Source organism: Caretta caretta, chromosome 19 (assembly GCF_965140235.1).
Source record: "Caretta caretta isolate rCarCar2 chromosome 19, rCarCar1.hap1, whole genome shotgun sequence".
NCBI classification, from domain to species: Eukaryota; Metazoa; Chordata; order Testudines; family Cheloniidae; genus Caretta; species Caretta caretta.
Window position 1 is genome coordinate 9,414,296 of NC_134224.1, and position 26,851 is coordinate 9,441,146.

Genomic DNA, 26,851 nt, shown 5'->3' on the forward strand with positions numbered 1-26,851 from the left:
ATATGAAAACAACCCTAGTTGGGATTTGCAAAGTCCCTCCCCTGTTTTGTGTGCCTATGTTTGCTTACAAAACCTAGGTGTCTTGGATTTGTCTTCCCTGGGGTTAATAGTCCTAGCCCAGAGCCAGCTCCCTCAGGATTGTCCTGGAGTCTCCAGGTATTAAAGATTAATCTTTACTTAAGGATTGTGTCATGTGATAAAACTTCCAGGAATATCTCCAACCAAAACTGGCAACCCTAGGGGAGAAACAGTCATAGAGGGAAGAAGGAGCAAGGAGACTAGCTGGGGAGGCTGGAGGGAACATGGCTGGTCCCTGGGTCCAGGGTGGGGCTATAGAGAAGCTATAGCTGCCCTGGGTTGTGTTATTCTCGGGCTAGTTTGCCTCAAGTACCAAAACCAACGTGATTTTCCAGCGACCTGCTTCCCTTCCCCCCCCCGCAGCTCTTGCCTTTGGCCTTGTCTCTGTGCACCACAGCCCCCTTTAGCCCCCCCGTCCTGCCCCTGAAGCCCCCCAGCCCCCTCTAGCCCCCCATCCCTTTCCCTGAAGCCCCCCAGCCCCCTCTAGCCCGCCCTGCCCCTGCCCCTGCCCCTGCAGCCCCCCCTAGCCCCCTCAGCCCTGCCCCTAAAGCCCCCAGGGTCCTCCCCAGCCCCCCCCCCAGTAACGCCCGGGCGGGTGATCGCGGCAGCGGGGCTCAGGCGCGGGTCTCCCCAGGGAGACTGGCTGGAAACGGCCCTTGGGGAAAAACCCCACGGCGGGGGGGAACCGGCCCCGGTCCCGGGCCGGGCGCGGCCCCTTTGACGCCGCCCCCAGCCTGGCGACGCGGCGGGCGGCCGGGCGCTGAGGGCGGCGCAGGGAGCCGGGCGGAGGCGGCGAGCGGCGCGGCCCAGCCCAGCGGAGCAGCGGCGATGGCCGGGGGGCCGCAGCCGGGAGCCCCCGGAGCCCCCTCGCCGCGGCTGCCCAGGCTGGGGCTGGTGCTGGGCCTGCTGGCCGCCCTGGCCGCGGTGAAATACTATCGGGACGCCGAGGCGGCCCGGCGGCAGGTACCGGAGCGGGCGCGGCTCCGGGGGAGGGTAAATTGGGGGGCGCGGGGGTTAGTGCTGGGGGCTACGGGAGGTTTGGGGGGCTGGAGAGGACGCTGGGGGTTGTAGGGGCCGGTTGGGGGGTGGACAGGACGCGGGGGGCTTCGGGGGAAGAGTTGGGGGGCTGGAGGCTTTGGGGGCTTTAGGGGAAGGGTTGGGGGGTCGGGGGTTGTAGGTGCCGGGGCTTGTAGGGGCCGGTTGGGGGGTGGACAGGACGCTGGGGGCCTTCGGGGGAAGAGTTGGGGGGCTGGAGGCTTTGGGGGCTGGGGGTTATAGGGGCCTGTTGGGGGGTGTACAGGACGCTGGGGGCTTTGGGGGAAGAGTTGGGGGGCTGGAGGCGTTGGGGGTTGTAGGGGCTGGTTGGGGGTGGACAGGACGCTGGGGGCTTCAGGGGAAGAGTTGGGGGGTTGGGGGTTAGGGGGGAAGAGGTGGGGGATGCTGAGTGATTGTGCTGGGGGCTTTGGGGAGACTTTGGGTTTTGCTGGGGGGCTCTGATTTGGAGGGGTGTGAGGGGCTGGGGGGTGGAAGGGAGCTCTGGGGAGATGCTGCTAGGGGGCTCTGGCTGTGGGCAGGGGGCCTGCCAACCTGGGCACTCCTAGGATTCTCTCTGCTCTTCCCTTCTTGTCCTTGGTTCCCTGTTGTGTGTCTAAACATGCATTTTTATTCTAATTTAGCAAAGTACCCTGGTCAGATCCCAGCCCCTTTTCCTGAGTGGACCTGGAGAATCTTTTGTTATTTAGCGTGAAATTTCACTTCTCTCTGAACTGTAATGACCCCCTCGCTCCCCAGCCAGGACAACTCACAATCCAGATCTTCTCAATGCCCCAAATCCCAACCTAGCTTATCCGTAGAAGGGAGAAAAAAACTTACAAAATAAAACCGACACAGGTTCACACGGAGGCACCTACTCTAGCAGCGAACTGGGATTTGTGTTGAGGAGAGAAATTGAAGCACTTGGCTGCGGGTTGTCAATAATACTGGACAAACATTCTACATATTGTTATTTATGTGTATTGTAGTGCTTAGGAGCCCCAGTGATGCACCAGGACCCCATGTTGCAAGGTGCTGTACAAACACGAAACAAAAGGATAGTGCCTGTCCCAAAAAGCTTACAATCTAAGGCCATGTGTGCAGTGTGGGTGTTACAGTAACATTGCTATGGTAGCGCAACTTTGGTGCTGTAAACCCATGGCGTAGGCACAAACTACAGGGAGAGAAGGGGTTTTTCCATCACTGTAGTGACTTCACCTCCCCAAGTTATGGTAGTTTGGTCGATGGAAATAGGCTTCTGTCAACTTAGCTGCATCTGCACCAGGCATTAAGTTGACAAAGCTATAGTGCTCAGGGGCATGGGTTTTTCATGTCGTCCTAAGTTTTAAGTGCAGCCCAGTCTAAGACGCAAAACAAGTGCAGAATTACAAGGAAATGGTGAGACAGTATTGGTCAGCATGACAGGCACTGGTTTCATCACACCAGTAGCCTAATCGTGGTCACGTTTTTGTAGGTTTCATGGCAGAGGCGAGTTTCAAGGAGAGATTTGAAGTATAATGAGTTAGTTTTGCTGTTGTTTACTGGGAACTGCTGCCAAGCATGACGGTCAGGATTGGAGAAAGCACAAAGATGTTTGGTTGCAAGTTTAACAAGGTGAAGAGGTAATGTCCAGTGACGGTTCTGGTGGTGGGGTGGACTGAGTGTAGGCTGGCAGGCAGGAACATGTTCATTATAATTACATCTTGGGCTGTGGGGAGATCAGTTCTCTGTATCTTCGTTTCCCCATCTGTAAAATGGGGATAATTGACTGTGCCTACCTCGCTGGGGTGCGTGGTCAAGGATTGATTTAGAATTTAGATAGTTTGTAAAGCGTGATGTAAGTGGCATGCAGCCAAAGGTGAGAGATAAGTTATTAGCATCTTAGACCCTGATCCTAGAAGCTGACTCAGGCAGGCAGGCAGCCTCTTGTACCCAGCCAGCTAGTAGCATGATGGGCCTTATGGTAGTAAACTCTTTGGGGGAGGGAATATGTCTTGCTCTGTAAAATGCAGAATAAATTATGAACTAAGGCACTGATCCATTGAAGTGGTGGGACTGCTTACATGAGTACAGCTAACCATGTATGTTAGTCAAATCAGGACCAAAGCTCATAAATTAGCAACAGGATGTATATGTGTAGATATACGTACATACCTGTATGTATTTCTAGTTTAAAACCTCATAGTTGAAATCAGTTGTTAGTGTGCTTGTCAGACCCTGAGTTCAGGATTCTCCTTCTGCTGCAGCAGCTGAGAACCTTTCAGACTGTATAAGGATACAGTTCCCGTCTTAATTATGGGCATTCATGCTGAAAACCACTGCAAGACAAGCAAAGGCACACGTTTACATTGTACTTGACCTTGGTTCCTGTTAGCTCAAAAGATTTTAACTCAACTTTAAAGTGACCTATAAAGAAAAAACGAGCTTTGGGGCCCTCTTGGTGTTTTGTTCTGTATAAAGAAGATCTGAATTTCTTTTAAACTTTTTTTTTTTACACTAGAAATTCAGGTCTTGTTTGCCCTGAGGCTGTATGGTTACTGTAGAACTTGTGAAATGATATTGCAAGAGTGCAAGTTGTGCAACAGAGAAAGAAATAGTGTTTTTTATCCAACTGATTAAAACTTTTTTGTTTTAATAACTATGTAACTCAAATGACTAACATGAACCTTGGAACAAGGTCGTCTTTGTTAAAGATTCTACTCCCCCTGAATTCTCATTTAAGGTGGGAAAGCCCCAAGTGTACATCTAGGAGGACCTCCAGCAAAGATCAGACTGCAAATTCCTGATATTTCAACAATAAAACAGTAAAGAGTAAACTTTTAAAAGTCCTTTTTGGCCTTTATGTATCACAAAAAAGCAAAAATGGTACACGCCCATTTTATAAAAAACATTATTTGAAGGTGACTGTAAAGGGCAAATATCTCTGTCCTTTACTGCTGCTGTAGGAGATGCATAGAGAGTCTGAGAGGATTTCAGTTGATAAAACTCTTTTCTGACTGTCTTTACACAAGAAATATCAGGTCTCGTCTACTCTGCTCTTGCGAGGGATTCAGTGGATGACAGGCAAACAGGTTGGATTGGGAACCGTAGAAGAAAACGTTGAAATCTGAACAGCTGAGAGAGTTTTTCTGTTCAGATATTTAAAAACTTTTTATCCATTTCCTTTGTTAGCAACTACCTAATTCAAAGGTCTAACAAACACTTGGGGGAATAAATCTTTGTGAAGACTCCGCTCCCTGCCACTATTACATTTGGGGGCTGAGAAAGCTCCTGCTCTTTGTCCTGTCAGCAAAAACAGTGAAGGCAAAACTTTATTATTCCTGATATTTCCAAGGTTAAAATAAATCTTAGGTGCCTTTTTTGGCTTGCTTTAACATGTGTGCTATAAAAAAGCAAAAGGGCACAAACCCAATTTCTCTTTCCCTTTGTCCTTCTTCACCATCTCTCAGAATTTCAGGACTGATTTGCTCACTTCCATGTTCCGGATCATTATCTCCTATAGGGCAGAAGCACTGGGGTTTCCCTTTCAGCAGGTCCATGTTGAGGAGCTGGAGTGTCCATGCTGGGCATATATAAATCAAGAATTCTGATGGAACAAGGCTGTGTGTGGAACTGATGTACTGTTGGAATATTGCCTGGAAATGTGCCTATCAATCTCATTTACTCGATGAGCACCAAGTTTAACTCATCTTGCAGAGGGGAGTGATTGCTGGAGCTGAGATTTGATAGGTTCGAGTCCTGATGGCACATGTACCGGACACACTTGGCCAGGAGTGAGGGTGTGCGTTTACAGGTCTAGGAATTAGTACTTAATTTTCTAGGAAAAAATCCTGCTGCCTGGAAATGTCCCACTGCTTGTCCCGTGTGAAAGATGTCTGAGATACTGATCGGACATGCAAATTGGCTCTTATCTCTCTCTCGAGTAATTCATTCTGGAGTCTTGCAGCACCAATGAGCATAACATCAAACATCTATATTGAGTTCTCTACATCACAGCTGCTGTCCTTGATGCTGTCTGGGACAGCATTTCATCCATATGCATGGGATATAACTGGTGCCTTTCCTGTTTGACGGGGCACTGGAGGCCAAAGATAGAGGTTTCCCAGGTCTGAGTGTCTGTGCTGTCTGCTCACTGTAATGTTGGAAGCCAGAGCCTAACCCACTGAAAGGCTCATCAGCTGTTGCTCTCTGAATGGAATCTCTTGGGGTTCAGATCAGTGGCATTCTTGACCTGCTAAACGGGGGGGAAAAAGAAAGGACCAGAGACTGGAGAGGGGCCATCAGATAGATGATTGCAGACACCTGGGGAAAAGAGAAGGAAAGGACCCTCTGTGACCATCTCTAGAGCTCTGCATGTGCTCAGGATGGTGTGATCTGTGGTGTGTATGAAGCTGTTTACTTGTCTAAGCTGTTCTGGCTCCTGTGCCTGTGTTCGCTGCTCCCTGCCAGACGGGCTCTTGAGGGGGACATGGGCATTATAAAGGCTGTGTGTTTGGATTAGGGGAGTGACCTCAGCTCCTGGGCGATTCCCATTCCAGTAACGCTAGAATAACATCATTGGTAAACATGTGCATGTAGCTCCGTAGGTAGGTGCATGGCATTTTACACACACAGTAAAGCTATGGTCCCTGTCCAAAGGAGCTTGGGGTGTCTTAGGGGATTGATCCAGTGTTTGAAATAATTAGCATGCTCGTTCCCTTTCCTTCCATAGCATAGCTGTTGTCCGCCCTCTTTTCCAGGTATTGGGTTCTCACCTTGCTTCAAACGGGCCTTCTTCCCGCCCTTCCGCGGTTCATGTTCCAAGAGCTTCTCTGCTTGCCTTTGTTTTTTCTTTGCCTTCCTTGGCCCAGGAACTGCCGTATATGGCTCCAAGTGCTTCTCTCATTGTAACTGACAGGCGCTGAGCCTTCCAGCCTGCATTAAATGGTGTTTCAGGCTGGCAGGCAACAGATGGAAACTAAACTGGTTCAGGAGCTTTGGGGATGTTAATGGTGCTGCAGGCATCAGAGGACACACACATCTAAGCAGCAGAATGAAGAATAGTCTCTTGCTCCTATAGGCTTTGCACAGGGATGGGGGGAGCTGTCTCCCATGCCAGTAAAGCCCTGGATCTGCTGCTGAATGGCAATGAGGAATATGACTTGTCTGACTGCCCCACCACTCCTTTCCTTCACTCTGTCTCATTTTCTTCTCCCTCAGTAGAGCAGCTCTCTCCTTCCATCTGTGTATTGTCTCTTTCCTCAACTGCGCTTGCTGCAGTGTGGAACTGTCTGCGTCTGTTCCAAGCGAGAACTGCATTTCTGTAGCCCAGGGGTTCTCAAACTGGGGGTCGGGACCCCTCAGGGGGTTGCGAGGTTATTACATGGGGGGTCACGAACTGTCAGCCTCCACCCCCAAACCCCGCTTTATATCCAGCATTTATAATTGCTAATTATATAAGAAAGTGCCTTTAATTTATAAGGGGGGGTCGCACTCAGAGGCTTGCTATTTGAAAGGGGTCACCAGTACAAAAGTTTGAGTAAAACTGCAGCCCCTTCTGTTCGAGGAGCTCCTGTATCTTCAGATTGTAACAAATGAGGCCATGCAGGCTGCTCCCTGTGAGATCTGAAAGGATTAGTGTCTGATGGGGGAAACTGAGGCCCAGAGTGGCTGTGATTACCCACTTCCCAAGGTTAAACAGTATTGATGGCAGAGTAGGAATAGACTGCATGAGTCCTGGATCAGTGGTAGGATCACTGGGCAACACTCCCCACCAGGAGCTGTGAGGTGGAAGCTCTTGCCTAATCACAATTTGCTTATGTGCTCTAGGATGTGAACGTGGTTCTAGCTAGAGCGGGTCTCCGTGGCAAGTGATGTCTGTGGATATTGGTCGGAATGTAAATGTTGATTTGGCCGGGTTCACTTCCTTTAAACATGGGAGGGCCCAGTTAGCTCTCCTCCTCCTTGTGAAAAGTGACTCTTTAGAGCAAATCCTCAGGTAATCATTGGTGAAGTTTGAATAGTCTATATTTGACCGTCTTCATTCACGTGACGTTGGCTAGCTACCTACGTCACCGTGTCAGGATGCTGTAAAAATGCCCTGTGGTGAATGCTCACTAGCAGCACAGAGCCTCCTGCGAATATCAGCAGCTGGCAACGTTCTTGCAGGCCCAGAATCACTCGCTGCTGCAGTTGACAGATTCCTTGGACAAAGACTCACTAAGAGAGAAGACAAAACAGAACAAATGATTTGTTGTCAATTATTTGTTGTTCATCCAGATATAGTTTTAATACATTCATGGAAACTGTTCCTGGACCCCAGTCGCTATTGTTGATAGTGCAGAGTCCTGCTAACATGCGTTACTCTTTTTATTTGATGGCTTTGTTTGCAGTTGTAAAGGATGTATAATAACTCAAGGGCTGATGGGGCCTAGATGAATTAGTAAAACCGCTCCAATTAAGACCTACCTGCCTCTCTTCTTCCCAAACCAGGAGATGGCCTTGAAGTCTCTGGGGAATGAGGGGCTTTTTCTCTTCTCCTCTCTGGACACTAACAATGATCTGTACATTAGCCCTGAGGAGTTCAAGCCAGTAGCAGAGAAATTAACAGGTAGGTATTTACCTTGCAAGGTCAGTTGTGCAATAAAGGAAAGGAAGGCTGAAGATCTCAGCACTGCATGTGCACAATGGCTAATTATCTTTTTTTGTGCTGGTCTGGGGCTGATTTACACAGCGAGGGGCTGCAAAGCTTTAAGTGTTTTTGGAAAGGCTTAAGCGCCAGACACCACTTTCACAAAGTGCACTTTTAATAAGACTGAATCTCCCTTTGTTGGACAAGTAAAGTGCATAAGTTACTTTGTCCAGGGCTTAAACGGGATTTGGAATGGATGAATACAACGGATATAGCTCAGCACTGGCTAGACCAGAACTATTTCATTCATATTTTCCTGTGGCTTCCGAAGTCTCTGTCATGCAGTATCAACGTAGCAAATGTTTCTCAGCTATGCCAAAATGCATGAAACCCTGTGATGTCAACATAGCATGCAGGAGGGATTGAACTGCAACCGAAATACCAGGAATACTTTCTCATAATGTAATGAAACAGCAGCGTGTGTATCTGCCCCCTGCTGGATGTCCCAGAAACCACTGAACCATGTGTCATAAACTTTATACTGCTATCAATTAAGGGGAGATTCTCCTTTAACTCAAGTAGCAGGGACTTGTGCCCTTGAAGCAGGTGGGTCTGAGTTCTGTTGCTAAGGGCTGTCACATGCAGCAAAGTGACAACTGCAAGGTTCCACGTACCTGCCCATTAGACTATTATAAAAGTATAATCATTTCCCTATGGTGTTAAATAATTGTTCTGTTTAGGTGTTACTCCTGTCCTCGAATTTGAAGAGGAAGAGACACTGGATCCCAGTGGGGAGACGCTATCAATTGTTGCTAAATTCCAGCCCCTTCTCATGGAAACAATGACAAAGAGCAAAGATGGTTTCCTAGGAGTAAGTATCATACATCATGTGTATGAATAGAAAACCCAAATTCCCAGCAAAACCCATGCAATGTAGTAGAGGCTCTAACTACCCCCATAGGAGTGAACATATAGTGCTTATTTTGTCAGTTGTTCCTTCTGTGAGCAGAGATCAGACTGAGCCAGTGTGCATTGGTGCATTTTGGCATTTTTGCTGGTGGCATCATCAGTTTATTCAGTACTTAAACATTTTTTTAAGAATACATGTACGCTTCCAGCTCTTATGAACGTGCAGAAAATCTTCCGTACGTGACCCGGTGCAGTGTTGTCTACAGGAATTTGCAAAACCATTTGAAACAATAGCTTTGAGAATCATAAACTGCCCCCATTTCTCAATGAGATGTTAACTCTGGAGTGTAATGGTGCCCACCTTATATGTGACTATTTCCATGGCATTTGTTGCCATGTTATCTGACTACTTGCATTATCAATTTATTTTACTGCTGGCCATTTTTTTGCAGAAACTTCTAGCTAATATGGGATTTTACATGGTGCTTTGGATTGTGGGTGGAGTTTAAAAGGAGTACCACTTTCTCTGATGCCAGAATCTGACTTCTGTGCAATGGTTCATATCCATCTGCCTCCTATAGAACAAAACTCTTCAAATGTTATTACATCCCATTAGCTGGTTCTGACACGTGTTTCTCTTTGTAGATTGCTCATATTGCACTGTCTGGCCTACGGAACTGGACAGCCCCAGCAGCTCCTATGAGCATAATGTTTGCCAAGCAGTTCAAAGCCTTTCTTCCCCCAAAGAATAAGATCGAACTCGGCGATCCCTGGTGGATAATCCCAAGTGAATTAAACATCTTCACCGGCTACCTTTCCAACAACCGGTTTTACCCTCCGGTCCCCAAGGGCAAAGAAGTAAGAGCACCACTTAATATGAACAGTGATCTTTCTCGGGTGGGAGGATATTGCTTCTAACAGATGCTTCCATATTGTCCATTTTGCAAATTTCACATCCTAATGAGCAGCAGGTAGCCAATATCATCTTGGGCTGTCCTCTCATCAGATCTCACACACTAAGCATGGTCACCTCGGTGCTTGGATGGGACGGCGCCAGAGAAAATGTGCATGCTACAGGGAGTGGTGGGGGTGAATCAGTAAAGCCTTGTTGAGGATGTTCAGCCGCTCTTGGAGGGAACCCTAGTGTAGACAGTTCTCTAGCTTGCGCAGCTGTTTCCAGCGCCATATCAGTTGCATTTATTTCTATACTAGGGTTCCCTGTAGCCGATATTAGTGGAGTTGAATGAGTCTCAGGCCAGGTCTACACTAGAAACTTTTGCTGATATGATTACGCTGTTAGGGGCGTACGATTTTTATGGCATTTCTTTACCAGTAAAAGGCCTGGTGTAGACACAAATTATATCCGCAAGAGTGCTTTTGTCAGTGTAGCTTATTTTGGTTGGGGTCCCAGTATATATCTACACAAAAGGGGCGGGGGGCAGTATAGCCAGCATCACAGAGAAGGAAGCAGCAGCAAATGACAGAGAGGAATGGAGGCGGCTAGTTTCCACATGTGTGCCATTGTTGGCCTGGGTAGGATATAATATATAATGTAGACTGGGCCTTACCAATGGTGGAAACGCTCTGTACAGAACTTCCCTAGTGTAGATGAGGCTGTAGTTTGTCACTTCTTTGTAAATTGATGTCGCAGTGCAGTGTTAAGGGAGCCATCTTTCAGAGGAGAGGTAAAAACCAAGAATTTTGTTTGCGGTCTCAGAAGATCCAAGGCATTTATAACAATAGTACGGGGTATCCACAGCAGCCAGACCAACTACTAATCAATTTAAATAACAAAAATCCTCATTTAGTCTGACTTGGGTAAGATTCTCCACTCCCCATCTAAACTAATTGTGTAAAATGAATGTGCTTTGTCAAACGGTGACCTCATGTTCCACCCCACAGCGGTCAGTGAAGTGATTCTTGTATGTGGTCTATAAAATCAGTCTGTAAATGCTCTGCCCTCATGGGTGTTTGGTTAGGCTTTAATTCTGCCATATTGAGTACACTCCAGTGGATGGTGTATGCGATCACTTCAAATTGCAAACTGCATCAAAGTCTTATTGTTCAGTATAATGCACAACATGAAATCCGATCCGCTTGCAGTACTCAGCCTCTGTGCTCTGGAAATATTGCGTATATGGAAGACAATGGTTAGTACGCTTCCAGACAGAGGATAAATGTGCAAGGTGGTGGAAAACTATAAATTATAGAAGGGAGTCCAAAAAAGTGGAAGATGGAAATTGTTAGCTAGATCCAAGTCATGTTAGTTGTTTTATCTTCCTGTCCTTGTAGGGGAGTAGTTTTAGAAGTGTAGCTTAACTGAGGTCTACATTAAAGGCCGTTGCTTTCATTTTTTTTGCTACCTCTCCAATTCTTTCCATAGATCGTGATCCACAAACTCTTGAGCACGTTCCATCCTCGTCCGTTTGTAAAAACTCGCTTTGCTCCCCAAGGAGCTGTGGCCTGCATCCAGGCAATCAGTGAGTTCTACTATAGGATAGCGTTCAGGTAAGAACTTCCCAAATGGGACTGGGAGGTGCAGGGTGTTAAAGGTGGGGATTGGTGCTGTTTTAATTAGATCTGCATCTTTGTAAAGACCTAATTTCCCCCCCATTCAAAATAGAATCAAAGCAGCTAGTATAATGTGGAGGTTGGGACTTTCACAATTAGTCTGTTAATTATGTTCAATCTGTTTTGGGGGTGGAAGAAATCTACGAAAGGGGCTGTCAAGCAAAGGGGTCATGACACTGTCCCGGGCTGCCAGGAGACCCTGGGGTTTGATAAGACAGCATTAGATCTGGGGAATGGGAGAGGGAAAATATGGACACGTCCAGCTGGCAGCAGCCCCATGATTTCCCCGTCCTCCAGGGAACATAAACCAGGAGCAGCATGTGGGCATGTTACTTAATTGTGATTATGCTCCCTAACAACATATGTAACTGACCGAGGGCTGCTAAGCAGCTTGCAGAGGAGAAGGGTGTGTCCTCCAGGAAGTGGCTTTGAATGTGTTACTTCCCTTACGGCTCCATCCATGGATCCAACGCTCCTGTTTTTGTCTGAACTGACTGGGTGAGAGGCGCTATTGCCCTGTAAGTCCCCAGTCCCAGGTCTAAGCAAACGCCCTCTATTTGGTGATGTCCAGAATCAAAAGGGGAGGATCTAACTGTTTTAGTCAACAGATGGAGCAGTTCTCTAAAGCCAACAGTCCCTAGAAGAGTGATTCCTCACGCTGCTCTCGTTCATCTTGCAGACAGTTCTTGTCTAGTCTGTTCTGTTCAGGTCCTTGTATGTCCGTTATCATATGGGGAAATCAAAGCACAGGGAAGTTAAATGCCGTTATCACCATAGTATCTGAGTCAATGGCACTGGAACCAGGAGGGCCAGGGGGCCATACCCTTTCCCTTTTTAACATGGTGTAGTTTTGGGGGGCTGGGGGCGGTGTTGCCCCCCGCAAACTGTAAGCCTCGGGCAGGTGTGGAGCAGCAAAACGCAGCTCCTGCTGGCACCTCTCTGCACCTGCTCGAGACTTGCAGCTGGGGGGGGGGCAATGCTGCCCCCCAAACTACGCCCACGTAAAAAAGTGGGGGAGGCATGGCCCCTGTCCCCTGGTTCTGGCACCGGTGGCTCCCCCACTTCTACAAAGGTTCCGGCACCCTTGATCTGAGTGCCTCCAGCAGCCCATGAAACAACATGACTAGCATCTGGCATGTATGACCCGTTCTCTCTCCTTCTCCCTGGTTCTTGGTCTTGCTTAGGGCACCAAGGCTGATGTTGATCTTCCTGTTTCAGGATCCATGCCGAGTTCCAGCTGAATGAACCTCCAGATTTCCCTTTCTGGTTTTCCCCTGGCCAGTTCGCAGGCCACATCGTCCTCTCCAGAGATTCCTCCCACGTTCGAGAGTTCAAGCTCTTTGTCCCTAACAAGAGGTATGACCATCTCTTTTCAGTGTACGCTGAACAAAGACCTGAGATTAATTGGAAACCAGAACATGAGTGAAGCTCGAGGGGCTCTGCGATCCTGCAGCTGTGCTGTGTGTGTCGCAGATCTAGAGGATGTTCCTTGCACGTACGGTGCCATCTCCTGTCTGATGATCTCAAAATGCATTGGCTGTTTTAAACAAGATTTGCATCTCTGTGAGCCAGGTATCCCTATCCCCATCATGTATATGGGGAAATCAAAGCACAGGAAAGTTAAATGACTCACCTAAACTCACACAGAAATCTGTGTTCGGGTACGAACTGGAACCCAGGAGTCCTAGGTCATTATCCCATGCTCTGATTATCAGGTAACAGTCTCTCTCCTCCACACAGTACATAAATTACCATGCGGGTAATAGTCTATAGTCAGATTTCACTCTTGATCTCTTGGGACTGGGACCCAAGAGAGCTAGAATCTGTTCCTGGGTCTGTCACAGACTTGAAGTCACTTTGGGTTCTTTTGCCAAGTTGCTTGAACTTCTGGGCCTGTAAAAATAAGGAATTTCTCCAATCTGTGCATGAGTCTTAATGAGTGTTTGTAAAGTGCTCGGAAAACTTTGGATGAAAGTTACTAAATGTATATTCTCCTCTTCATTGCTTGAGCTACTGCAAACCCATATTCCCGAGGAATGTCTGGCTAGCTACCCTTGAAAGAGTTCCAGAGATGGCTTAGTTTGCAATTAGAGGTGAGGCTGCTGTTATGACTATTGCGCATGCAGCAGGGCCATTGAAAGCCCCAGAAGAATCATGCAACGCCTGTGTTCTATTACACGCCTCCGGGCGGTTTACATTTTGCAATAAGTCCCTTGTAAATAAAAGTGAAACAAGCTCCACTGTTGTCATACCTAAAACTGAGAGAACCCCATATTGCAGCGGCAACACGTTTTTAGTAGAGCCACTGAGAACACTTAGCTTAGCCAAGGATCTGATTGGTTTAACATACTGTAAAATGGTAATCCTTGAAACATCGGGATGGGGAGAAAAACCCTGGTGATCTCCACGTGTGTTTTGGTGCACTGGAGTCTGGCATAGTGTGACTCACTTGCTTTGAGATATTCTTCACTTCATATTTCAAAGGCTAATGTATTGTGTTGTATAGGTTTACACACTCTCATTATTTCTCTCTGGCAAGTGGCTGGAAGCATTTCAGGAGATAAAAGCTGACATTTTTCTCGGCCCACGGTGGCTTGAATCGAAATTGTATACAGAGCATTACCCTGGTGACTTGATACTTGCAGTTCTGGCAGCATGTTCGTTATGGGAGCTCTTTGCTTGCAGAAAAATATGTTTTACAGGAATGGAATTCCCAAATTCTCAGGGTTTGGAAGGAAGAAGGGATACTCCTCCCCCCCAGTATCTAAACACATTAAAGCTCATGCATGACTCTGCCTCTCCTTTCGTCATATTGGGCAGACACTTGGGCCCTGGTCCTTCAGTGGGATCCAAGAGCGGTGGACCTACGCAGAACCCCACTGACTTCAGCAGAGCTGTGCAGTGTCCCTTGCGCACCTGGCCTTTAGTCCTGAATCCGGCCTCGGGATGTTGGATGTTTAGGGAGAAATGGCTCAAGTTTAGTTGAGTTATCAAGTGCAAAGCTCTTTCGTCTGCACATGGCTGTTACTGAATGTGCTGGATTCTCCTGCTAGGTCTCTCAACGTTGACATGGAATGGCTGTATGGGGCGAGCGAAAGCAGCAACATGGAAGTGGATATAGGTTACCTACCTCAGGTGTGTAGTAACTTTCTCTCCTTTATGTGTGTGCAGCATCTTAGTTGGAATTCCTTGTGATCCACCCCATGGCAGCCTGGCAGTGTTACCTCTATCACTGTTGTTTTTCATGTGGCTTCTTGTAAACTTGGATGTGATCCTGGTGTTTCCAGTGTATATGTGGGGCACTGTGCAGAAATGCCACCCAGTGTTCCTAACTCATTATTTTTATCATGAAACACAATATTTAGTGTTTTTCTTGAAGCCTGAGCTCCTGGAGTCATGTGATTACACGGGAATCTTGGTTTAAAAATTAAAGTTCTCGTATGACCCAGATGGCTATAGAGGAAGAACTTGGGACATCAAGTGTCAAAATCCAGAGAGCAAATAAAAAAACATAAAATCTATTTGGCTTAAAATTAATTTTTTTTTTAAATCTGATGAGTGGGGCTGACTTGTGATTTTTGGATGTGAATACAAATCGAACGGACGATCTATCCTGTTTTCATTAAAATGACTCTGAGACACTCGTGTGTACATCTTTGTTCTGGCATGGGCCTGCACTTTGGGGGTGGGAACTACAAATGTAACTTCCTAGGGACTAAACTCTCTGACCTTGTCGTGTAGATGGAATTAGAATCTTCAGGGCCGTCCATCCCTTCCGTGATTCATGACGAAAACGGCAACGTGATGGACAGCCGAGACCCTGCGGGGGAGCCGATTCAGTTTGTGTTTGAAGAGATAAACTGGCAGCGTGAACTAAGTGGGGAAGAGGCAGCCCAGAAACTGGAAGTTGCCATGTACCCATTTAAGAAGGTAGGAAAATAGCCCACTCCATTGCTGCGTCAGCATTTTGTTTGGAGGGGGCACTCCACTGAGATGCTCCAATCATCCTGGAGAACTACCAGAGCTACGGGGCAAGGTCCTCTGCTAGTTTGATTTAGAAATAAGAGGTGACTATAGACGTATTAATATTCTGCACCTCGAGCACCTGCCATCCAGGTGCATTGCCATTGGACTTGGATGAATCCAGCCTCGCAACACTTCAGTGAGCTAAGTGTATGATCCTGCTTTACAATTGGGACCTGGGGGAGGGGAATGGTCACAGAGAAGCCCAGGGCCTCGCAGGACACCGGTGGTGGAGGCTGGAATAGAGTCCTGATCTCACATGTTCCAGGCTTATACTTAGTGTTGGCTCACTCCTCATTATAGTAGCTACTGGTGCTATTTTGAGAGAGGCGAATAATGGTGGTTTTCTTGTTGCACCAGCCGAAAACCGCAGAACTATCTTAGGGACTGAATTTTCCTTATCAGCGGGAAATACACAAAACACTTGTGGCTCAGCGCCTTGCAGGGAAAAGTGAATCTGTAGCACAGGGTGACCAAAATAACTTCATGCTCCCGTGGCAGTTAGAGTGGATCGCTGCTCCCTGCCCCTGATTCCTTGGCTGAGGGGAAATGTAAGAGCAGCCGTGGGAAAAGATGTCCTTTGGAGCAAATATTTCCAAGATGTTAATAAAGTTCAGTGTGTGTGAATGATTGGAGACATCTTTCTGCAGAGTGTCTCTGTGGCTAGTTATTGATACCTTTTCTAAGAAATACTCCTGGATATGTTTGGATGAGTAGAGTACACAGCTGTGTGCCAACACCTGCTCTGGGTGTGTAAATGCGGACAAATAGCCCACGCGCTTTGCTGACGTATCCGTAGAGGCATGCTGGAAATCGGTCCCTAGGCAAAATTGTTGAACAGCGTTTATGAGAAGAAAGTACAAGATGGTTAAAAATTCCTTGAAGACTCAGGTATCCTAGGTAACCATGCCTCTAACCTTCCCAGTTCTTGCCTTTCCATCGTTGCTTTCATCCGGGGATCTCATAGCACTTTAAAAACAATGAATTGAACCTCATTCCCCACACCTGGCACAGGAGGGAAGAGTTAGCTCCTTCTGTACACGTGAGACTCATGGAGAGACCTTCAGCAAGTCAGGGGGAGAGCTGGGAATAGAACCCACAAGTCCTGGCAATAGCTTGTGATTTAGAACAGCTCCGCTGCAGATTAAAGGGATGGTATAATCCGGTGGGAGGCAGGAGAGCACAGAGGCTTAATGTAAGGCCAGGAGGGGAGCTGAGAGTACCGCTGCTGGGGTTTAGTGGCTGTGTCTTTACTTGTACATGTGCCTGTCACATCACCTCTAAACCCTGCCTCACCCCATGGGCTGATTTGGGATCAGCTTCTCCAACTGGCTCTCTGCTTGCAGGTTTCGTACCTTCCCTTTACTCAGGCTTTTGACAGAGCGAAAGCTGAAAACAAACTGGTGCACTCCATCCTGCTGTGGGGCGCCTTGGACGACCAGTCCTGCTGAGGTGAGCTGCTGCCGACCTGTAGAGGTGTGTTCGGGGGACTCTGCAAGAGCAGCCAAGCCACCTTCCCCTGCCAGCTGGGCAGGAAGGGCAAAGAAATGCTTCATCCAGGCTTCCGTGAGGCCACTGGGATCAGTGGGGAAACCAGCTGCAGGTGTCTCCTGTTACACTGCATTGGTAGCAAAGCCCCTGGGTTTGAACTAGAATTGCTGCCCTAAATTCTGGGAAAGGGCTGATCAGAACCCTGCAGCTGCAACCTATAATGGGCCCATACCCAAATTCAGATGTTTCATCTCGGGGAAAGATTGGAGCTAGGTTTCAATCTGGTGGCTTAAGCCCATCTTTACTTCTAATAGATTTATACTGGGGTAGCCCACAGTGCTACAGCATGTTTCCCTCTTCTCCCTGTGATACCTCTCTGCCCCTGCCCCACATCAGTCTAATCAGGCAGCTGCAGCCTCTGGCGAATACAGCACGATTCTTCCCCTGCCTGGCACCTTGTATCATCTCGCATCTGTGCATAGTGGGTGGAAAATGCTGCTAAATCCAGGTTCTCCTTGTCTGGCACCCACTCTGCACAGGTGTAAAGGCAGCCCAAGCTGCAAGGCCAAGGAGAATCAAGCCCTGTACCTCCCAGAATGCAATGAGCCATTCTGATCCAAATAGCCTACTCTGCCTGCCTGGGACTGCTAGTTTCTGCAGGCTGCGTCTGGGTTAAAGGGGAAGATGGCTGCAAATGGTGAATTTACTCTTGGAGCACCCATTGTGTAGGGGCTCACTTGCAGTGCACACTTAAAACAGTAAATTACATAACACAGCCTGTGATGGGTGTAACTAAACCCTCCTCTCCTTGCTCAGGCAGAAATAAAATTTTTTGTACCCTATCAGGGGTGTCCCATTCAAGCTGCCATGGTAGCCTTCAATTGGCAAAGCATTAGCACCCCAAGTTACCCCTGCAACATTGTGTGTCAGGCAACTTGGCAAACCAGTCTCTCTCTCTCTCTGTGCCAGGTTCGGGGCGAACTCTCCGGGAGACGGTCCTGGAAAGTTCGCCCATCCTTGCTCTGCTGAACGAGAGCTTCATCAGTAGTTGGTCACTGGTGAAGGAGCTAGAAGAGCTACAGGTAAGCATCATTGTAGCATCTGGCTTCCATGCGTGTAGTGCTGGTAAAAGGTACCAGCTTGACAGTCCTGGGGACTGAAGAATTTACAGAACAAACGATAGTCCAGTGGCCAACATTTTAGGGATGTCTGGGTTCAATTCCCTGCTCCGCCGCAGGCTCCCGCAAGTCGCTTGGCCTCTGTGCCTCACTCAGCATCAGTAAAATGGGACGAATACCCCTCCCTGTCCTGGAGGGGTGTCCTAAAGATTGAAGGTCTCCCATGTCCTTAGACAGTACTGCGTGGGCAGTCCTGTGCCTCTCTCCTGACCTGAAGTGACCGCTCCCCCTGGCCACGGGAGGGTATTGCACTGTTGCAGGTAGCTCTGCCGATGAATGCCAACAGTGTCACATAAAGATTTATGCAATAGCCAAGAATGGCTGGATAAATAGCTGACGGGTGACTGGATGGTCTGCAGAGCCTTTCATCGCTATCAGTCCAGGTTAGGAGAGGCAATTGCATTGGAAGTTTGAGTTTCTGTCCACTTCCCAGGAGGACAAGTGGTTGTGCAATGTGGACGCTAATTAGCTCCTGTGTTGGCTGCCCTGGATTGGCCTGACTGAGGCTGACCTCCTCCTGGGGGTCCCTTTAGGTTGAACGGGGTGCTCTGGCAGGGGGAAGCTTGTGCCAAGTCTCAAGCCGTGCGTGTTCTGCATGTATAGGGCGGGTGTCTGTCTCCAGGTGTCTCAGTCAGACTCCTTTCACTAGAATAAAAGCAATGCACAGATGGAGGTAAGCTAAGGAAAGAGCGCGGGAGTCTCCCTTTAAACAATTGCCGTGCCAGTGTTAATCACTAACCAGGGAGCTTCATCTGTAGCTGGCCCTGCCCTATGTAATTACCGTGTCCGTCTCTCCATGCACCCCCCACTACAGGGGGTTGTGAAGTGTGCACCAAGCTAAGTGCTCCGGCTTCTGTTGGCTTGTAGCAGACCCTTAGTAGATCATTAAGGGTGCCTGTTTCCTAGCTCGTTAACGTCCGTCTCAGCTTATGCTAGGAGTCTAGATGTCGGTCAGTCACAGTGATCCAGACTCTGAGTATCCAGACCTCTGGCGAGCGGGCAATGGCAGGGGTGATATTGACTATACGGTGACAAGGTACATTCTAGTGGGGTGTCCTGACTGAAAGAAGCAGTCAGGCAAATAAAACAGGATCCCTTTTTTTTAATGTTACCATACTGAAGAGCTGTTCGGTCTTGCCTTTGCTGCCCCCACCCTATGTTCCTTCTGGTGTTCCCACGTGCATATTGCATTTATTTTTTCTCCAGTCCATTAGGCGTGATACAAACTCTCACTCTTCTGGGGTCCTTTTTTTTACAGACTAAGAGGCAGAATGAATTCTACAGCAGACTGGCTGACCTGCATCTAGAGAAATATAACTTCCCCGTGGAGATGATGATCTGCCTTCCCAACGGAACCGTGGTACATTGGTCATGTCGGGTGGGCCAGGTTTTGGCCTTTCCATCTGTACCCCACTCTGTCCTCTTTTCCTCCCCCTTTATTAAGAGGGCCTTTCTCAGGGAAAGGCTTGAAAACTACCTGGCATATGTTAGGCACTAAAATCTACATGCTAACTGTACTTATTGGGGTGACCAGAAACGTGGTAGCAACCATATAGAGGAGCATATAATAATTAATAAAGTCTCCCACGCCTCTCATGTCTACTCCCTGAAGTTAACTAGTATCTAGGGTTTTTTTTCCTGGCTCTGCCATAGGGGGATTCCTGTATGTTCTTGCCCAAATTACCTAAGGCTTGATATTTTCAGAAGTACCGAGCAGCCGTAGCACCCACTGTGGTTCATGGGAGCTGCAGGTACTTAGTGCTCTTGAAAACGAGGCCATCAATCTCTTGGTCCCTCCATTCCCCGTCTGTAAAATGGGAGCCATCCTTGCCTTCCCTCCCATAGGGGTTTGGAGGCTTCATTCGTTGACAAAGAGCTTGGAGAACCTGGGACTTAAGGTGAAGGGCAAACTACCTAGTAGTTGGCTATAGGCTAATCCACTGGATGATGCAGTGTCCTTGTACCTGTGCTTATTCAACTCCTTTCCTTTCCCAGATTCATCATATCAATGCCAACTATTTCTTGGATATTACTTCTATGAAGCCTGAAGAAGTCGAGAGCAGCATCTTTAGCTTCTCAACCAATTTTGAAGATCCTTCCACTGCAACCTACCTCCAGTTCCTGAAGGAAGGACTGCAAAGAGCCAAACGGTTCCTGCAGACCTAAAAAAAAGGCAAGTGAACACCCAGCAAAGATGGCCAAAGATTTTAGAGTTCTTCTATTTTGATTAAGGCAATTGTTCCTGATCTACAGTGGTACTGATACTAAAATGTAAAATATTCTAGGACTGGAGTCTTGATCTGAATAGTTGGGCTGTAGATTCTAGAATACATCTTTTTTTTAATACTTAAAAGGATAAGTTAAGTGAAATTAGAGTTTAGGAAACTTCTACAGGAGCTGAAATACTATAATTTATATACTTAATACATTGTTTGAACATATGTCGCAAAGTCTGATCTGTTACCAGTCCTCATATTTTCCATCTTTAGTTAAAAGATTGTGTATAGTAAAACTCCTGTTATAGCTACGTTGACTGAAAATCAGAAATGCTTGTTATCTAGGGCCTACTTTCAACTCTCATCACTCTTGCTGCACAGCACCATGCAATAGTCCCAATGAAATTAAGTGCTTATGTTAAGTGCTACTCCAAGTGAATAAGCATTGCAGAATTGGGTCTCCAGTGTAGAATGCTTTCTACAAGCATTTTGCAAACTACACCAATTCTCTTTGCTTCTTTGTGCAATTCAGAGTGTTGACTCTGATCTGTAAACTGTTACGTATTTAGGTCCTGAGTAATTGAGATGGCCTCTTTGAGTTGCTACAGCGGCCAGTCAGCTTGGACACCTTTGCTGACACTGTCTAGATCTGAAGGTAGGATGTTCTAATTGGAGAGCATTCAACTCTAGAAATAATCCACTCCCAGGTCTGCTAGAGCCCAAGTCAGTTGTGCTTCATGGCATGGTGTAAGACCCCATTTTATTTATTCAAGCTTTTGCCTTTGAAGAGGGATTATCAAATTGATATGGTGCAATTGGCAGTGGGGAATTAATCAACAAATGTCTTCAGTGTTGTTCAGTGCCTTGAGAGTTCTTATTCTACGAGATGTCCTGGATGTGACTCCAAAATGCCAGGGTCCTCCAGAAGTTCTCCCATTTCCTGTACAACATGCTAGTGTCCATATTTACTTTTTTTTGCACGTTTCATGTGTCCAATTTGCATGATGTAAATAAATCCAGTCCTCCTCCAGAAGCAAAATGCAAAAGTTTCTTTTGAAATGGAAGGTTCATATTGTTTCTTGCACATTACCTCCTGTAAAATTTAAAAGTGTTTTTTTTGTTTTGTTTTTTGTTTCTACTAGCTGCTTTGAAAACTGCACCTGAGAATTTTCAAAGTACAAAGAATGAAGGAGAACTTGCCCAGACAAAATGCTTTTCATCCTTCATCTCTAACCATCCTGAGCAGCAGCATTTACTTTATATACGTACTTGGCCACAAGACAAACGTGGCTTGAGAGTGGGGGTTAAATTTAGTTAAGATCAGAGAGACAAATTTTAAATCACAAAATTCTTCTATTATGAATGATATAATAACTATTGGATTTTACATAAGAACATAAGAGTGGCTATACTGGGTCAGATCAGTGGTCCATCTAGCCCACTATCTTATCTTCCAACAGTGTCCAGTGCCAGATGCTTCAAAGGGAATGAAAAAAACAGGGCAATTATCAAGTGATCCATCCCCTGTTGTTCAATCCCGCATCTGGTAGTCAGAGGCTTAGGGACACCCAAAGCATGGGGTTGCATCCTTGACCATCTTAGCTAAAAGCCATTGATGGACCTGTCCTCCATGAACTTCTCTAATTCTTTTTTGAACCCTGTTATAGTCTTGGCTTTCACAACATCCTCTGGCTACGAGTTCCACAGGTTGATTGCACATTATGTGAAAAAGTACTTCTTTTTGTTTGATTTAAACCTGCTGCCTATTAATTTCATTGGGCGACCCCTAGTTCCTATGTAAAGGAGTAAATAACACTTCCTTATTCACTTTCTCCACACCAGTCATGATCTTATAGACCTCGATCATATCCCCACCTTGGTTGTCTCTTCCAAGCTGAACAGTCCGTCTTTTTAATCTCTCCTCATGTGAAAGCTGTTCCAGTCCCTTAATCATGTTTATTGCCCTTCTCTGTATCTTTGCAATTTCTAAGATATGTTCTGAGATGGAGTGACTAGAACTGCATGCAGCATTCCGGGTGTGGGCTTTCCATGGATTTATATAGTGGCATTATGATATTTATTGTCGTCTTATCGATTCCTTTCCTAATGGTTCCTAACATTCTGTTAGCTTTTTTGACTACCACTTCACATTAAGCAGAGAACTAGCCTTGACGACTCCAAGATCTCTTTCTTGAGTGGTAACAGGTAATTTAGACTCCATCATTTTGTATGCATAGTTAGGATTATGTTTTCCAACATGCATTTATCAACATTGAATTTCACATGCCATTTTATTGCCCAATCACCCAGTTTTGTGAGATCTTTTTGTAGCTCTTCACAGTCTGGTTTGGACTTAACTATCTTGAGTAATTTTCTATCATCTGCAAACATTGCCATCTCACTGTTTACCCCTTTTCCCAGATCACGTATGAAAATGTTGAACAGCACATGTTCCTGGGGGACCCCACTATTTACCTCTGTCCATTCTGAAAACTGACCTTTTATTCCTATCCTTTGTTTCCTGTCTTTTATCCAATTACTCATTCATGAGAGGACCTTCCCTCTTAACCTAGGACCACTTAGTTTGCTTAAGAGCTTTTGGTGAAGGACCTTGTCAAAGGCTTTCTGAAAGTCCAAGTACACTATATCCACTGGATCACCCTTGTCCAAGTGTTTGTTGACCCTCCTCAAAGAATTCTAATAGATTAGTGAGGCATGATTTTCCTTTACAAAAGCCGCATTGATACTTTCCCAACAAATTGTATTCATCTATGTGTCTGATCATTTTTAAAAAGGATTGTTGCTTTTCAGTAGCCATAAACCGTTACTTTTGTGGCAGCACGTTTTAATGCACGTTCCTGTAGGTAGATGAGACAGCATCCGTGGTAGACAATCAAAAGCAGCCAATTGCTACAGACAAACAGCAGAGCTGTTGTCACCTTTTCTGCTCTCTGAAGCACATTTGAGTCCAAAACGCACTCAAGGGACCAAATGAAAAGGAGAACACCCCCCAACGCTCTGTACTGTTTGGGTATCTTGGTTTTTTTTCCTTCATGGGTGTGTAACCCATGACAAAAAGCTCACCCCAACCCACTTGTTGTAGTGACCTTCACCCATGGGATGTGTTCAGTGGTGAGCTGGAGCTGGTTCGCACGAACCGGTTGTTAAATTTTGAAGCCGGTTTAGAACTGGCTGTTAAAGGGGTGGGCAAACTGTGGCCCGCGGGACCGTCCTTTCTGTCCCACCTGAGCTCTCGGCTGGGGAAGCTACTACAACACCCCTTGAGAATTTTTACTTACCCAGCGGCACTCCGGGCCTTCGGCAGCACTTCGGCTGCGGGTCCTTCACTCGCTCCGGGCCTTCGGCGGCAGGTCCTTCAGTGCCGCCAAAGACCTGGAGCGACTGAAGGAACCGGTTCTTCAGCTTCTGGCAACTCATCACTTGATGTTTCCCAGTATTAGCTTTCTAACTGTGTTGTGTTTTGGCTCCGGCTGGCATCTCTGAAACATTAGAAATACATTACAGCCTCAGGTTTGGCAGCATGTTTGATGGTGATTGTGACAGTTCAGTGTCTGTAAACGGTATTGTCTGAACAAAAAGAACCTTGATCACTCATGCAAGTAGCCTTAGCCACACTGCAAACATGCAGTATCCCCAATGTTAAAGGGACTCCATTGGCTCTGGCTGCGATTTGGGGATCGGGGGGGGAATCCTGGCCTTAGCTTAGACATGGGGTGGGCAAACTTTTTGGCCGGAGGGCCACATCGGGGAATAGAAATTGTATGGCGGGCTGTGAATGCTCACAAAATTGGGGTTGGGGTGCGGGTTCCACCTGGGGGTGCAGGCTCTGGGGTGGGGCCACAAAAGAGGAGTTCAGGGTGTGGGAGGGGGCTCTGGGCTGGGTCGGGAAAGTGGGGTGTGGAGGGGGTGAGGACTTTGGGATGGGGCTGAGGATGAGGGGTTTGAGGTGCAGGAGAGGGCTCTGGGATGGGATCGAGGGGTTGGGGCGCAGGGGGAGGCTCCAGGCAGTGCTTACCTCAAGCGACTCACAAAAGCAGCGGCATGTCCCTTCTCCGGCTCCTACCTAGAGGCACAGCCAGGTGGCTTTACATGCTGCCCCGTCCACAGGCACCACCCGTGCAGCTCTTCTGGGGGCATCGCTTGGGGTGGGGGCAGCATGCAGAGCGGAGCCTCCTGGCTGCCTATATGCATAGGAGCCGGAGGGGGGACATGCCGCTGCTTCTGGGAGCCGCGTGGAGCTGCCCCAGACCCTGCTCCCTAGCAGGAGCTTGAGGGCCAGATTAAAATGGCTAGCAGGCCAGATGTGGCCTGCGGGCTGTAGTTTGCCCACCCCGACTTAGACCAACCTTTAGGTTTTATAAAACTTAATATAATTAGAAGCACTTTCATTGCTTTAAAAAAAAAAAAAAAAAAGTCTCAGGGGGTTTTAACCTTTCAACCACCCCTTGTATAAATATCCTCAGCTTGGGGAAAGAGATCAAATGGTCTGCCCTCTGTCCAGCTTTGCAGTAGCAGAACCAAAAATTACGGGTCCCACGTGAACAGCTAGAGATTGTTTTCAATTTCTTGCGGCATGAAAAAAGTGGGATTAAAATATAAAATCTCCAAGGCCTCCCTGTCTGCATCCAGGAGTTATCAATGGCTCTGACCTTAAATCAGTGAGAAGTGCTTTATACCTGTACTCAGAATCGCTTAAATTTTGCTGGCAGTGCTGTTAGTGCAAATGACCCCAATTGGAGGCAAGAAAAGCATCACCGGGAGCTAAAGGTAGCGATGATGTGATTGCATCGTACTACTGTGGTAAGACAATCGGTGCAAGTATTTCTCTCACTGTTGTGCTAAGGTGCATCCGTCACCACAGCAGGATAACCAGGAAGCAGTGCTAGGAACTCTGGGATATATTCACCGAGGACAAAGGGCCACAGTTAGCACAGCATCAGTGTGGACCCAGGGCAAAACCTTCCACTACTACAACACTGAATGTGTCTACGGGTAGTGGAAATTAGAACGGTTGGGTTGACATTGATTGATAGGGTACCAGTGAATCTTTAAGGCAGACAGTGCCTAAGACATTCCCAACCAAATTAGAACCCAAACCGAGACCTATGGTATCCTTAACATTGTCCAAAACGGCTACATCTCCCTCTTATGTCCCTGAAATGGGCATTTTCCCCACCTTAATTAGAATCAGCTCATTAGAAATTAAGCTTGGTGGGAAGAATTCTTCAGTTTCAAGAATAATCAATGTACTCCAGGGGCTCGGAAGCTGTTGCATGGCTCTCAAAAGGCGTTTGATTCCAGTATTAATCTTGCAGTCGTAAAGCTGCCTAGAAGAACTATTTGCTGTTTTTTACTATTGTTTAATCTTTGATGGAGTTTTGAGAGGTGAACTCTGAACAAAAGCGGTGTCTTAAACTTTTTTAATATGCGCCAAATTTTTCATATTTTTACTGTATACTTCATAGGCTTTTATAGGCGGTTTTGATATCTCCGAAGAGGATGGAAGTAGAAGCCTTTTTTCCCCTGATCATCTGTGCTTTGTGACGGCCTGATCTTAAATCATTAATGGGTCAGGGCTGATTTCCCACAGCTGTAATTCAGGGAAAAACTTATTTCATTTCCTCCTCCTCTGTGAGTTTTTTAATCAGCATATGTAAAATATATTTTCATCTTGCCCAGAGACAATTCACGTTTAGAGGTGAACATTCTCAAATCGTGTATTTTTTACAAAAGTAAATGTTTCCGTTATGATGTGTGAGACTAATTTTAAAACACTGTAGTCCGGCTATGCTGGACAGTTTCTGTAGCGGTATTTGAGAGAGCTCAAGGATTATTTAGTGTAGTGGAGGGAAGAATTACCCAACATAAAGGAATACCAGCCAACCTATAACTCAGATATATACTGTGTGTCAACCATTGATGCTCTTCATTTGTGTTCCCTAGTCATCTTGGAATTAAACAGCGGTGTGGTAATAAGCTAATACACACAGAGGTCAATATGGAATAATGATTTTTGTGTTTTGTGCATACCTCATTCTTCTAAAATGGCTTTACATACTTAAATACCTATTTATAGGTTTGTTCATAACTGCACCTGCAGAAAAACCATTACATTAAGCATTAGCTCAGTGTTCTGATTGAGCTTTACAGGTAATTCTTGTGAGAAATGTTCTCAATTTTATCATCTGTACCAGCTTAGTTCACTCATTTTTGCGTAGTAATAATAAAAAAAAATCTGAAAAATAAATGCTTGTTTGGCTTGTCATTTGGATATGTTGGCAATTGGACTAAATCAAGACTTGTTTCCAAACGAGTAACGTGAGAAAGGATTAGCAGGGTTGAAATGGCTGGACACATATTGAAAGATAGGAGGCATAGATAGTGTGAGGGAGAGGACGTCAAAACTTTTAACGTCTCAAGGCCAATATTTTGAGCCAGAGCCAACACAAAGGTCAACTCAGGGGTGAAAGTAAAATTGAAAACTTACCAGTATGGGGCTGGCTCCGCCCCCCCCCAGGAAGGGGCGGGGCCTCAGGTGGAAGGGGTGGGGCTGGAGGGTCAGTGTCCCCCAGCCAGCCCTTCCATGCTGCCTGGCTTGTGCTGCCCAGGGCTCCAGTGGTGATGTAAAGGGCCCAGGGCTCTGGCTGCTGCTACTGCAGCAGCGGCCGAAGCCCCGGTGCCCTTTTAAATTGCCAGCCCTGGGGCAGCTGCTCCTCTTCCCC

General features: G+C 46.8%; 1 protein-coding gene across 3 annotated transcripts; it reads left to right on the forward strand.

The window, feature by feature from the left end:
* Positions 1-857: 857 nt before the first annotated feature.
* Positions 858-26,376, forward strand: SELENON (selenoprotein N). 3 transcript variants are annotated; one of them, XM_075121311.1, is made up of 13 exons: positions 858-1,041; positions 7,582-7,699; positions 8,461-8,591; positions 9,275-9,487; positions 11,013-11,137; positions 12,419-12,556; positions 14,254-14,335; positions 14,942-15,130; positions 16,570-16,675; positions 17,684-17,796; positions 19,151-19,252; positions 19,888-20,065; positions 20,678-26,376. In XM_075121311.1, the coding sequence occupies exons 1-12, from the start codon at positions 907-909 to the stop codon at positions 20,056-20,058; spliced, it is 1,623 nt and encodes a 540-aa protein (XP_074977412.1). In that variant the 5' UTR covers positions 858-906; the 3' UTR covers positions 20,059-20,065; positions 20,678-26,376. The 3 variants fall into 3 exon arrangements, with proteins under 3 accessions (XP_074977412.1, XP_048681443.2, XP_048681442.2); XM_048825486.2 differs by having other exon boundaries at positions 21,251-26,376; XM_048825485.2 differs by having other exon boundaries at positions 859-1,041; positions 19,888-26,376.
* The last annotated feature ends 475 nt before the right edge of the window (positions 26,377-26,851 follow it).